This window comes from Brassica oleracea, unplaced genomic scaffold (genome assembly GCF_000695525.1).
Source record: "Brassica oleracea var. oleracea cultivar TO1000 unplaced genomic scaffold, BOL UnpScaffold01181, whole genome shotgun sequence".
Taxonomy (NCBI): Eukaryota; Viridiplantae; Streptophyta; class Magnoliopsida; order Brassicales; family Brassicaceae; genus Brassica; species Brassica oleracea.
Window position 1 is genome coordinate 1 of NW_013617737.1, and position 14823 is coordinate 14823.

The 14823-nt window shown below is 38.3% G+C and overlaps 4 protein-coding genes and 1 pseudogene across 4 annotated transcripts; 3 read left to right on the top strand and 2 right to left on the bottom strand.

Annotated features, from left to right (window-relative positions):
• Positions 1-15: 15 nt before the first annotated feature.
• On the bottom strand, positions 16-1468 carry LOC106321034 (the record flags this gene model as incomplete). Its single annotated transcript, XM_013759356.1, has 1 exon — positions 16-1468. A coding segment is annotated over exon 1 (1453 nt), but the record flags the coding sequence as incomplete, so codon positions are not given.
• Positions 1469-1704: 236 nt separating this feature from the next.
• On the bottom strand, positions 1705-3296 carry LOC106321040 (annotated as a pseudogene).
• A 367-nt stretch (positions 3297-3663) lies between these two features.
• On the top strand, positions 3664-4514 carry LOC106321035. Its single transcript, XM_013759357.1, has 5 exons — positions 3664-3721; positions 3791-3872; positions 3946-4063; positions 4151-4308; positions 4385-4514. Exons 1-5 carry the CDS (start codon positions 3664-3666, stop codon positions 4512-4514), a joined length of 546 nt encoding a protein of 181 aa, XP_013614811.1.
• Positions 4515-5748: 1234 nt separating this feature from the next.
• LOC106321036 (F-box protein At2g35280-like) lies at positions 5749-6237 on the top strand. The gene has a single exon (XM_013759358.1). The coding sequence runs from the start codon at positions 5749-5751 to the stop codon at positions 6235-6237; it is 489 nt and encodes a 162-aa protein (XP_013614812.1).
• A 1530-nt stretch (positions 6238-7767) lies between these two features.
• LOC106321037 lies at positions 7768-13949 on the top strand. Its single transcript, XM_013759360.1, has 5 exons — positions 7768-7897; positions 8317-8463; positions 8658-10016; positions 11382-12961; positions 13074-13949. The coding sequence occupies exons 1-5, from the start codon at positions 7768-7770 to the stop codon at positions 13947-13949; spliced, it is 4092 nt and encodes a 1363-aa protein (XP_013614814.1).
• The last annotated feature ends 874 nt before the right edge of the window (positions 13950-14823 follow it).

Sequence of the window (14823 nt, forward strand, 5' to 3'; positions counted from 1 at the left end):
ACTGCCATGGTCTACCGAGTAACATGTGGCATGCGTCCATGGGGACAGCGTCACAGGTCGGCAGATCGTTGTAAGTTGCTCCTACTGAGAAAGGAACTTTGCACTGTCGAGAAATACGAATATCTGTTTGCTTGTTGAGCCATACTAGCTTATAAGGGTTGGGGTGCGGTTCCGCGAACAATGCTAGCTTGGCTACTGCTTCCTCTGAAATAACATTGGTGCAACTCCCAGAGTCTATCATGAACCTACAAACCTTTCCGCGTATTGTGCAAGATGAGTGAAAAATATTTGTGCAGAGCCACGATTCTTGTATCCCTTGGGGGCTCAACAGATTGCGACGAAGTACTAGCAGCTGGCCGATATCCCCATTGACAAGTTCCTCTTGTTTTGTTTCGTCTTCCAACACCTCTTCCTCATCATAAATAGGTTCATCATTAGTGATCAAGGCACGCTTGGGACACGAGTTTTGGCGATGACCAATCTCTCCACAATTAAAGCACTTAAAGGTAGCGGGTCGCGCCGTTCTTTGAGCCTGGTCTGGCACGGGAGCAGGCTTTTCTTTGGTCAGCGGGTCAAGAGTAGTTGTTGCGGATTCTGCCGTTGAATTTGTACGAGCTCGTCCGCCGGTGGATTGCCAAGTAGCTTGAGAACGGATGTTTTGTTCGATCAATATGGCCCGTTGATGAGCTTCCGACACACTATTTGGATTGAACAACAAGAGATTGTTCTGTATTTGTTGCCGTAATCCGCCAATGAAGCGTGAGACCAGTTGGTCATGTGTTTCCAGAAGTGTATTACGTGAGAGAAGGGTGAAAAATTCCGACGCATAATCATCCACGGTTTTACTTCCTTGTCTCAAATTCTGTAATTGGTTATACACCGTACGTGTGTAATTATAAGGGAAGAACGACTTGCGAAGCATCCGTTTGAGTTTCTCCCATGAATTCAAACGCTCTTTGCCTGCTCGGGCTCTCTGTTCTTTGACCTGTTGCCACCAGGCTGACGCCCTTCCCTTGAAGCGAGTAGCCACTAACGGTACACGCATCACATCAGGCACCTGTTTGAACGTAAGGAGTTCTTCCACCGAGCTGATCCAGTCAAGGAGCTCATCTGGCTTTAGACTACCAGTAAATTCAGGCAACTCCAGTCGAAACCCAGATTCCCAGTTGCGATTTTTACCCCGAGGGGCTGCCATCACATCACGATTTTGTGGTAGGATTTGCTGCTCTTGCAGTCCCGCAAAAGGGTTCTCATCGGCAAGATCGTCATCTTCCTCCTCTGCAAGGTCTTGTTCCTGGCGACGTTGACGTTGTGGGGCTTGGGGCTGTGCTTCCCGCACCGTGCGCATTGCTGCTTCAATCGAAACCTGTAAGGTTTCTCGGAATTCACGGCGAAGATCAGCCATAGCATCACGAAAAGCTTCTGCTTGATCATCAAGTTGCTTCTGAACATCCCTCTTAGGCGGCATGATAAAGGATTCTTTGGTTCTGATACCAACTGTTGCAGCAGCGTAATGGACAATACGAAGAAAGCAGTCAACACGAGAGTGTTTCTTCGACGACTCTGTTTTAATCTTTCTCAAAGAATGGAACGTGAGGCGATTTGCTTGAGAAGAAAGTCTCAATAACTTTTTTAATCAAAAACCGAATATAGAAGAACACAAACGTTCTCTATATATATTAGTCTAAAGATAACACCAAAAAGGAAAAAGGACTTATCTAAAATAAAAGACGTGAAAGAATTGGAACATTACTCCAAACCTTTCGATAGCAAATAAAAGTAAATAAAATCACCGACAAAAAAAGTAACTTGTGCTCCAAGAAAAGATATGCTACATCAGATCTGTAGAGAAAGTTGCATTTTTCAAGCCTCTTGCGTTCTTTAAAATGTATGTAGCCACTTCTTCTTCATTTTCTTTTCTCCAATCATATCTTGTCCAGATGTAACAACAAACATTCAGGGATGTCCTTTGGTTTATTCCATTCCCACCCGGACACACGATGTTTAGTATATTCCTGAGACAAACGAAACAGAGAGGAGAATTTAATGTATACCTAAACTAGACCATTAAAATAGCTACCTGAATAAAAATCAATAAAATGTCTTACGTCAACGAGTTTCAGAACTTGTAGTTTAGGAGAACGTTCGAGCATCCAAGTAAGTAGATCATACCAGTCTGGTTCATGTGTATAGATCTGTAGATATACTAACTGATAGAAGATACATCCACTAGGAGTCTATACATGAGATCAAATTATTAACAATACATACAAAACATTGAGATAACAAAACAAAAAAATCAAGTGGAAATATAAACAATGTTACCTCCGAGGGTGATAAATCCAAGAAAAGACTACTGACTGAAGCGAGAGATTCATTGATTCCAGATGAAACTCCAGCAATATTTGCCTCCACCAGGTCCGGTGCATTCAGAGAAAACTGTGGACATCTTAACTCCTCAATTTTTAAGTATTACAAAGAAGGAGCAACTATCGTATATCCAAAAAACTCTGTGCAAGAGTTGTCATCATAAATCACTAATCTCTTCAAAGAAGGGACTTCAATAGTGAAAAAAGAAACAGTATGCTCGGCAGATCGTCCCACGACCAATTCTTCAAGGATACGACAGCTTGATAAAAGGTTAAGGATAGATTCATCGTTTTGGTACCACGCATATGTATGTAGCGTTTTTAGAGATTTCATCGAGCCGGGTGAAGAGACGTCTACAATAATCATACTCCCGAGTTTCAAAGTCTCAAGTGTATCACAATTACACAACCTACTCGTAAATACGAAGTACTCGTCGTCATCGCTGATAAAATCGAGTACCAATGTACGCAACTGTCGTGCAAACGCAGTGTCAATCCAATGTACAACATCTACTGGATCAACTTGATCTGATCCACAAGTGAGATGAAAGCAGTCTAGAACCGCAGCTTCAGATGAAAAGAAAGACTTGCTGACAACCTCTGGAAAGGTTTGGTGTTCACTCTCGTAATCCTCAGAATTGAACTCAAACTTTGGCACTGACTTCCAACAGTTTTTGTGACTGCCATTCTTTAGACAAAGAACTTGTGGATAAAACAGTTTTTGTTGGAAGTGACGACAATATTTTCAGAATCAAAGCTTCAGGCAGCTGATCTATCATGTCTGACACCTTTAGAAAACCTTTCACTGCAAAAAATAAATAAATCGAAAATTAAAATAAATATAGATTTATGCGTTAGGGTTGGTATCAGAATACAAAAAGGTATAAGAAAACAAAGAAGCGTACCTTTTTCAATTGTTGCTGCTAATAAAATCCTTCAGTCAATGCAATTTGAGGATATTTCCTATCATCCGCATCGGATATATTTATATGAAATCTTATATATAAAAGACACTTTGTATCTCTCCTGGGGGTGACAGCTCAGATTCCACGTCAGAAATAGGGAGTCTATAGCGTTGACACGTCGGATCCGCACCGTTTCACTAAAGCGTTGCTCTGTCCGGACTTCACGTGGGCTTCGTCACGGGCTTATCAAATTATTTTCGTAGCGAGGCCCGTATGTCTTTTCTGATATTAATTGTCATTGTGTCTTCTCTGATGTGTGCAGTGATGAGACTGTCACTTTAAGCTTCTTTGACTCTCAGGCTGTTGCTTTCCATATACAGCTTGAGGCTATGAGGGTTGATCCAAAGGTCATGGTTGTCACTAGCATAAATCCCAAGATTGTCAGAGGTATTGGATTGTGTATTATCATTTAATGTCATAGCACTTTAGTCCTGACAAGTTTATTAATCTACGTAGGTCGTCTGTTTCTTAACGCTACGTCTGGAACACACGTGTATTTTGATAAGAAGACTGAAGCAGGAGCTGCTCTATTCTACAGGTATGATTGTCGTAAATTTACCGTGTGTTTGTGTGTTCGGTTGTTTCTTGCGTAATCATTATGCTCTGTGTAGGCTGGTCGCCAGAGATACTGGTCTGCCGTCGGCCGCTCCACTGCTAAAGTCATATGCGAAGGTGGAAACTATGACCATCGCTGACCTCAGCAGTTTCATCGTTTCTGCTGCATCTCAGGTATAATATCTGTTTGTTTTGATTTGTAATATTATATTTGTATTGTCAGTGTTCGCTTTCCATGTGAGTCTTGATTATATGTTGCAGGAGATTGATTTTCTGTGCACTGGGAGGGTTGTCCGGATTGACACAGATAAGGGGTGGTGTTATGTTGCTTGCTCGAAATGCAGTAAAAAATTGCAGCGGACTGAGTCTGCATTCACGTGTGGAGTATGCAACAATCCACAAGCTGTTGGAGCCCTACGGTAAGTATCGCGTCTTCTACATGAGGATTTACATGCCTGCTGGTGATCTAAACTCACCTTTACCATCTTCATATAGCTATCGTGTGGAGATGGCAATATCTGATGATACTGCGGAAGGAATATTCGTATGGTTCGATGGTGTATTAACGAAGCTGCATAGTATCCGAGCAAGCGAGGCTGCACAAATGGTTATATGGGCCCTTTAATTTTAACTGCATGCATTTCTGTTCGGTTTTTATTACGAGGTGTTAACCTTCCGGTTAGTCTATTATTATTTATGTTAATCTTACGGTTAGTCTATAATAATTTATATTAGATTTTTATGTTACATTGTATGTGTTTAAAATAATATATATAGGATTTTCTATTGTTAGTTACGTATCTATATAGTAAGCTTTTGTGTTTCTCATGCGCGGACATGTCTTTATAATGTCGAGTCAATCAAAACTAATATTTAAATTTGATTTCACAAATTTGGATGTTTCTGTTTTAGTTAGTCCGGTATAAAACTAATATTGTCGTGTTCATCATTCCGGTTTATATTTTGGGTTCTTTTCCATTGTTATTCAGTTGTGGTATTCCTAATCGTTATATTTAAAATCCACAAACAGATCGATTTTCTTTACGTGATTTTATATAAGTTTTGCAGAAGAATTGTATTATGGTTTCAAGCATGTTAGAGTGTGCAATGATCACCGATTATGTATGTTTAGATTAATTTGCTTAATTAATTTCACCATGACACTTATGCAGGATGCATAAACATCAAGTAATTTTTTCTCCAAGTCTAATATAAGAAATAAAAAGATTATTTAATTGTATATATCCATTTTTCTTTTATTTTTTATTTACAACTTTTGGATATTTCAGCTACTTCCTTATAAAACCTATACATTAAATAGTCGTTCATTGATATTAATTGTAATTACTCCAATTTATTTAAGCTATTGTAACGTAAACACCGTTATGCAGCATCCAGTATTATGTATACGATTGGGCGAGGACATCTATATTATTTTACACACTAATCATACACATACGCATATTAAGCAACCCAGGGCCTTGACGATTCACCTCATACGGAATACGTTAGTAATAATGCTTTATTACAATTTATTGGATCTCTTCAAATGCGTAATAAATTTATAAGGCGTTGAGATTATAACTTCTATTTAAGCAGAACAAATCATTGCAAGTCTTCACTAAGGAAAACAAGAGCAAAGACTCATATTCAGTATAACTTTCTAAAAATATCAATGGAGCCATCCAAACGTTCCCTCTCACGTCTCGAGTCCATGCCTGACGACATGCTGCGGCTCATAGTCTCCAAGGTTGGTGCTTCCTCCTCCGCTGACTACTGTAACACAATGATGGCATGCAAGAGTCTCAATTTCGGCCTAGACGATCCATTAATTTGCCAAAACACTCAACATCACCCCCATGGTGGAGAGACCCAATATCTCTTACGGGTATGGGAGAATGATGGAAAGTCTTTTGGCATCCAACAATCTTGATGCTCATTATGTTAAAGGTATGTGTGAGTACTTCGATCTTGGTAATCCTGTTTTGGGACTCTACCACCTTCGTATTGCTTCTAAGGGGGCCCACAAAGAGGCCAAGTACCTTTACGGTGTTCTTCTCATGGCCACGGGTATGATCAGTAAGGGGAAGAAGATACTTTCCAAGTTGACTGAAGATATTGGTCTTGAGTCCGTTGAGACAAGCTGGGACAACGTCCAGGCATCTCTGAGTCATCTTACCGTGGAAATGAAGGAAGTGTACGTGGACTCACTCATAAGCATGGAACCAGAACTCAACTGCCATCCACCGGGTGTCAACACGGTCTGCTACAAATGTTACCACGCATATCTCATGACAGAGTTTTTTGAGATGGCCTTAGGGCTCAACCCAGCTCCTGCAGCTGCTTGAGGAGATTATCGGTACGCGATGAAGGTGGTTGAACCGGATTCGTGTTTTCGTGTTCTTTTCAAAATTTCTATCTAATCTATTATATGGAATTTATTCCATGAGTTTTTTTTTTAATATATTCTCTGTCGTGTTGAGTTTATGCTCAATAATTTCAGTTATATGCTTTGGTATTTTCAATATTCCATGTCATGTTGAGTTTAGGCTCAGTACTTTAAGATTTATGTTTTATTTCATAATTAATAAAAAAAACCCAGAAAAAAAAATGTTAATTTCCCAATTAAGTAAACAACAAAACTCATCTAACTCTGGTATCTGAAAATTTTTTAGAGACAAATAAATTTAGATATGAAAAAAACGTCCATAATGAACATACGAATCTATAATTTAAAAAAAAAAAAAAAAGTTTGGTTCGGCCCATCACTAAGAAAAGTATTTAATTTCCCAATTAAGAAACAAACAAAACTCATCTAACTCCGGTACAGTAGCGGCCCTGGGCAGAAGCAGTGGAAGCATCTGCTTCCGGCCATTAATATAAAACATAGTTTTCAGCCATTTTTCAAAAGTTATCACTAGCTCAATTGGTTAAAGTAGGAATAGTTTCTCTCATAGGTAATAGGTTCAACTCTAGTTGGCAGCCTTTATTTTTTATTGAGCTTCCAGCCTTTGTTTTATTTTAGATTTTCAGGGCCGGGCCTGCTCCGGTATCTGAAATATTTTGATAAACCAATCTATAATTAACATACAAATCTATAATTATTCAGATCTAAACTTTGCAACTGCATGTACATAACTTCCGCTACGTCAGACCCACGCAAAAATATAATATCATTCCCTACACGCTGCAAGTTAACATGCAATGCAATTGCGACTACGGCTCTAATCAAACACCGACACACTCATATACATTTTCCCATGTCATTCCATTGATCCAACTGAATTCAGCATTATGATATTATCAAGCAAAAAAAAATAAAAAAACCAAAGTTCGTATGACATCTGAATAAAAATTAACAATACATAAAATTCTCTATAAATAATCTTAAAACCTACCAATACATCAAATAGTTGTCGTTTTCTATTATTTTTTGGTTCAACCTAAATTTGATTGAAAATAAAAAGAAAAAATTGGTACTAAAAAAATGAAACAAAAACTCAATATTATATTTTTAATTATATAACTAAATAAAATTATTTGATTAACATTTAGTTATATAGTTTATGTTTTTGACTTTTTACTGAAAGATTTTTTAGATAACCATACAAACTATTCAAAAAATTATCTCTTTTTTAAATGATATTTCCATATTTAAAAAAAAAAAAAAAAAAAAAATTATGAGATTTGTTATAATAGACTAATGGTTGCCATCGCATTTAGTCACGCAGCCAAATATGGAAACTGATTAAGTACACATATTTATGACTGACCTATATGGTAACGGACGTTAAGATACATATGGAGGAACAATAGTATTCAGAACCATTTTAGCCAGAATCCGATTACCATAGAACCTGTGTGGAGTTATCAAAATAATGGTGAAGATAACACGTAAAAGAGATTTACATCCTGGTGCAAGTGAGCCAAGGAGTGACAATGGAAGAAGATTGGGTGCGTCCGGAGAATCATCATGCGACCGCGTAAACACGGGAGACTCAACTACTGGTAAACACAACGAACTTACAGTTCTAACCAATGAAATTTTGAACGTGTTGTCGCGATCTATAACCATCCCACCGTATACTCTTTATCAGGTGATCAAAAAGCAATCGAATCGCGATTATCCCGACGTGCACGAATGGCTATTTGGTCATCTAAACAAACCCAATCGCCTTCAGTTGGTTAGTAGCTATTTTCGTGTGTCTAGCAGTAGATTATGTTATCATCATTCACCTGCATTAACTTATAGAACGGACTTTACGTAGCTAACACGCATCCCATGAAGAAACGCGGAGTTGGCAGACCAAGGATTATCTCGGGTACAGATAAGGAACAATAGCGTTCTTATATAATGAAGAATATAAAGATACAATGCTTCTTTTATACATAAAGATATTTCTAACAAGTTTACTCAACACGAACAGCTTCTCCACCAACAGCATCTGATTCAACCAACGCTCATCCCCCCGACACTCCTTACGCAGTATCATCTCGGATCGCCAGACAGCTTCGGCTATCAATACGTAGACAGACTAAAACAGCTAGGTTGACTGCGCCTGCGTCCACATCTGGTAATAATTTGGACATGCCTAGCTACTATCAAGTTAAACCAAAAATATCTACATACATTCTTACGCTGCCACCGTCTTACAGCGTCTTACGCACGGCGCCTACCTCAGACGGTCCAAAAACTAAACCCTGGAATCGTTGGATAATATTGTCCCATCCCATAGACATAACTTGACTATGTTTCCTTCTGATTCAGGTACAAAAATCCGCAAGCCATGTGACAAATGGGATATAGTCTCATGTCCATCGTGTAAAGCATTACTATGGAATGCAGAAGCAACTGGTGTCCAGCCGAACAGAGATGCCAAACAGTTTAGTCTATGTTGCCAGAGAGGTAGAGTGAGGCTTCCACCTGTCCGAGAACCACCCTCTCCATTGCTAGAGATCCTAGAGACGCCTAAATTCAGATCTCACATCAGAGTTGCAAACAGTTTGCTCGCTTTCACATCCATGGGTGCACAGATTGATCATAGCGTTACTGGGACCCCTGGACCTTTTACATTTCGGGTTCATGGCCAAATCATTCATAGAATTGGTTCTATGCTACCTGACGATGGTAACGATCCAGAGTATTTGCAGCTTTATATTTTCGACACTGATAATGAGCTGGAAAACCGAAAGAGGTCTTTTACAAAAGGCTCATCTCAGCTGGCCGTGGATGATACTGTTATCCTCCAGTTGATTGAGATGCTAGATATTAATAATCACCTAGCCAAAACCTTCAGGCATGCGCGCGACCGTTTTCGAACAACCGGGAAAATTGAATTCAGCATCACATTGGTCAGCCAACCAAGCAGAGGTCGTCAATATGATCTTCCTACGGCGAGTGAGATCGGTGGACTAATAATTGGTGATTTGTCTGCAACCTCAGTAGGAAGAGATATTGTGGTTGAGCTCAAATCATCTGCACTGCAAAGAATAGGTGATCTACACCCATTACTGATGAGCCTTCAGTATCCATTATTGTTTCCTTACGGAGAAACAGGTTACCATGAGCGATTGCCATATGAGGGGCCTGAAGCATCCACTGTGAGAAGAACATACATGACGATGCGAGAGTTCTATGCTTACCAGCTACAAACTAGGCCATCGGAAGGAATGACAATCATTAAAGGTAGAAGATTGCTGCACCAGTACATTGTTGACGCCTATGTAGCTGTAGAGACGGAGCGACTGCGATTTTTGAGTCTAAATCAGAAAAAACTCCGAGCAGACCTGTATAACAACGTATGTGACGCCGTTGAAACTGGCGATGCGGATGCTACTCAAGTTGGTAAGAAGATCATCCTCCCTTCGTCCTTCACTGCTGGACCCCGGTACATGTCTGAAAAGTACCAGGACGCAATGGCTATATGCCGTTGGTATGGGAATCCTCATCTCTTTATCACTGTCACTGCTAATCCTAATTGGGTGGAACTCAGTAACCATCTGGATGCATATGGAGGTGATTCTGCTAATAGCCGACCTGACCTAGAATGTCGGATCTTCAAAATCAAGCTTGATGAGATGATGGCAGATTTCAAAAAGGGAGAGTTCTTCCCTACGCTGGACGCAGGTAAGAAAACTATAAATAGAATATTATTTATTAATGATCAAATCCATCGCAATTGTATTATTTAAAGTAATTTTAAACTAATACAATTTAGTAGAACAATATATTTAATTTTTTTATAACTACTTATTAATACATGTATTATTAATTAAAAATTATAATTTACAATTATTATGTATGTTTTCATTGAAAATTCATATGAATTAGAAATTTTAAAAATCCATTTGTACACTATATTCATTATTAACAAATAATATATAGATCTTAGAGATCACTTGATATTCACTTTTAATTATATACAATTTTATTAACAAATATTTTAATTTTAATATAATATAGTTTTAAATCTTTCTGTTTTTAAACTTAACAATTTTATTAAAATATATATATTTTTGCATATCAACACGATATTGTTCCAAAAAGGGATAACAATCCAATATATGTATGAATTATCTTTTTATTTTAAATATATTTTTAAATTATGGATAATTTTTGTTTTTATTAATTGTAAACACTCACCTAAACAAATAAACACTAACTTCGTATTTTATTTAATTTATTCAATAAGGATATACACGATATTAACCGTGATAGTTTTTAACGGGAGAGTTTAGTTGTCAATATAAAATTTTTATTTATGTTTCATTGAACATTCTTATGTATTAGAAATTTTTGAAATTCATTTGTACACTATCAAAATACTGTGTAACGTGGAATCAATTATACATAGTTAATTACTAAAATAACTTTTTATTTTTTCATTAAGAGTAACAAATATATATTAGTTTATATTTTATTAATTCAAAAATTAGTATGATAGCTTAATATTTATGTTTTCAAAAGCATTAAATCAAACATCAGATATATATATAAAAGAAAACATTCACATATTAAAAATATTTTAGTAAATATATTTAAACAATTTGAATTAGCACATTAAGAGAAAATAATAGTCAAAATACTACAATTTCCCATATTTTATAACAGAAAATTCAAAAGTAACAAACATATAAAACATTAAATGTTAAACTAAATAAATATGATTATGTGGAAAATTTGAATCAACCGAAACATGATTCCGATGTAACGTATACAATAATATATTATAAATATGTATATAAAATGGCACATTTTAGATATTTCAAACTTCTTTGTGATGCTGAGACAAACATCCCAAAATAACTCATCTATCATAATTGATAATATCATTGGATGGTTAGCTTTAAGATACTAATTATATTCCATTAAGAGGATAATTAGATGCATATAGTATCCCATGAGTTTTTTTTTTTTAGTAATTGTTAATGTTATCGGAATGGTTTTCGTTCTATGTTATCATCTAATGTATCTCTTTACTTATTATTGTAGCTGTCTACACCATTGAGTTTCAGAAACGAGGTCTGCCCCATGCCCATATTTTACTATGGTTGAAAGGTATAAAGAAGGAAGTAACAGCTTCGGTTATTGATGAATACATCTCAGCTGAGTTTCCCGATAAAGAAGTTGATAGAGAGGGGTTTGAGCTGGTTGAGCGGCATATGATGCATGGTCCGTGTGGTAAAATGCGCCCCAACTCACCATGTATGGAGAAAGGAGAGTGTACTAAGAATTTTCCTAAACCTTCTTCAGATCAGACAAGAATAGACAAATCTGGATTTGTTGTTTATAGAAAGAGAGCTGGTACTGGAGATTTTGTAGTCAAGGGAGAGATCGAGCTGGATAATCGTTTTGTTGTGCCTCATAATCTTGGTCTTTTGAAAAAATATCAAGCCCACATCAACGTTGAATGGTGTTGCAGAACCAGCGCAATCAAATATCTTTTCAAATACATAACGAAAGGCGTTGATAGAGCAACTGTCCTTATACATAGGAATGAGCCAGACACGAGTAATGAGATCAACAATTTCCTGGAGTGCCGGTATATATCAGCTTGCGAAGGTTCATGGAGATTGTTTGCTTTTCCTATACACTATAACCAGCCCAATGTTGTGAAGCTCCCCGTACATCTACCAGGTGACCATGTGATGGTATTTGACGAATCTGCTGACTTATCAAAGGTGGTATACCGAGAAAATATTGATAGGTCAATGTTAACAGCGTTCTTTGAGGCATGCGACACGTATGAGGAAGCTATGGAGCTGACCTACGTTGAATTCCCTTCGAGGTTTGTCTACCATTCAAACGATAGGATATGGACGCCAAGACTGCAAGGGGAAGCTATAGGGAGGGTCGTGTATGTCAGCCCAGCGTCTGGTGATAGATACTTCTTAAGGATGTTGCTGAATGTTGTTAGAGGTCCTAGAGGCTATGACGTGTTATACACGGTAGGGGATGTGGTATATAAGAAATTCAAAGAAGCGTGTTATGCACGAGGACTACTTGATGATGATAAAGAGTGGCATGAGGCAATAGAGGAGCCATCTTCATGGGCAACCGGACGGCAGCTGAGAAGACTGTTTGTGCTTATCTTGGTTTATTGTCAAGTCGTAGACCCACTCAAGCTTTGGGAGCATACTTGGATGTTTTTGGCAGAGGACATACTGTACATGAAACAAAAGGAGTTTCGATTTCCAGGTCTCGACTTACAAGATGAGCAGTTAAAGCAGTATACACTGCTCGAGGTTGACAAACACTTAAAAGAGCATAACCAGTCACTAGCAGACTATGATGAGTTGCCTCAGCCAGATACTTCAATACTATCAGAGATAAACAGCCAAGTTTTGCGGCAGGAACTGATGTATAAATTCGAAAAGGAGAAGGAGACGCATAGAGTATTGTTCTCGGCGATGAATACGGATCAGGAGAAAGTATATGCTGCTGTTCTGAAGTCAGTTGACGAGCAGTCGGGCCAGTTAATTTTTGTCTCAGGTGCAGGAGGCACAGGAAAGACATACCTATACAGAACTATTATAGCGAGGCTTAGGTCAGTTGGCAAAGTAGTTATACCGGTAGCTACAGCTGGCATCGCAGCATTGCTGCTCCCGGGAGGAAGGACAGCACACTCACGGTTCAAAATTACCTCTGAATCTAGATGATCGTTCAATGTGTGAAATTCACAAGGGGTCAAGTTTAGCTGCATTGATATCTAAGGCAGACCTGATAATATGGGATGAAGCTCCGATGGCACACCGACACGCTTTTGAAACCTTAGATCGTTCCTTCAGAGATTTGTTATCGCATGAGTCTCCAGAAGCTAGCACACAGCCCTTTGGTGGCAAGACGGTGCTTCTCGGCGGGGATTTCCGGCAGATTTTGCCAGTTATTCCACACGGAAAAAGGCCAGACACCGTTCTCGCATCCATCAGCAAATCATATCTATGGAAAATGGCCCGAGTATTCACCTTATCCATCAACATGCGGCTGCGGCAAGAAGACAAGGACTTCGCAAAATGGATTCTACAAGTCGGTGATGGGGAAGCTGACGCCTTGGCGTCCAATAAACCAAAACATGAGGAAGGGAATCAGATTACTGTGGATAAAAGGTTCTTGATCTCTCGCTCAGATACACCACACGAAGCTCTGGCGCATGCTGCATATCCTAACTTCCTCCAAAACTACTGGGATAAGGACTACCTAAAAGAGAGAGCCGTGCTGACACCTACCAATAATACCGTACATTATGTGAACGCTTATCTCCTCTCCAAGATCCCATCACAGGCTAGAGAGTATTTGAGTTCTGAATCAGTGGAGTTCGAAGCTACGCCAGACGATGATTGGACCACCCACTACCCGCCAGAGTACCTCAATTCACTAGAGTTTTCGGGCCTCCCAAACCACAGATTGTGCCTCAAAATTGGAACTCCAGTGATGATGATGCACAATCTTAACCAGGATCAAGGTTTGTGTAATGGTACAAGAATGGTGGTTACTCGCCTAGGTAACAGGGTTGTTAAGGCTAGAATCATGACTGGGACAGATTTGGAGAAGAAGTTTTGATCCCTAGGATACAACTTAGTCCCACCGATACCATGCATCCATTCACCTTTAACCGAAGACAATTCCCAATCAGACTGTGATATGCCATGACAATCAACAAGAGCCAGGGTCAAAGTCTGAACCAAGTTGCTTTATATCTTCCACGCCCTGTTTTTACTCATGGTCAGTTGTACGACGTTGCCATGTCTCGAGTAACAACTCCGAATGGGCTTAAGATTTTAGACGAGACTTCCGATATGAACGGTGAAGATGGAGTTACTAATATTGTATACAAAGAAATCTTTAAGGACGTCCAAGTGACCGAGGTTAGAGCTACACATTTACTTTATACTTTTTATATACCAATCAGTGAGCATTGACTAATTGTCGTTATTTTCATTACATATTGGTACGACCCATTCCTCTCAGTGATCGGAGAAACACGGCGTAAGCATCGATTTGGACAAGTTCTCTTGCTATACCGAACTTATTTTTAAAAATTTTAACAACAGTTTATTCTCAGGACATGCAGTCAATTAGTTGGTGACCTTATTACATTTACTCAAAACATTCTGATTTTTTAAAATTTACTCTATCCTCTGTTTTGGTTTTATATGCTTCAAATACTTTCCGACTAAAATATTCAAATAAAAATAACATATAAGTATCTAACATATAAGGATATGTATTTAAAATGAGACATAGCAACTGGTATGATGTATAGATCATCAAACAATTCACTCCAACGAAACAATTAAAATTAAATTATTTGATCGGTTTTACGTTTGTACAACTGAAGCAAATGATACACTGGTATTGTCCAGACATCCATATTCCTAAATTTCGTAAAACTACCAATTACTTAACAACATATCACAAAAAACCATACAAACCA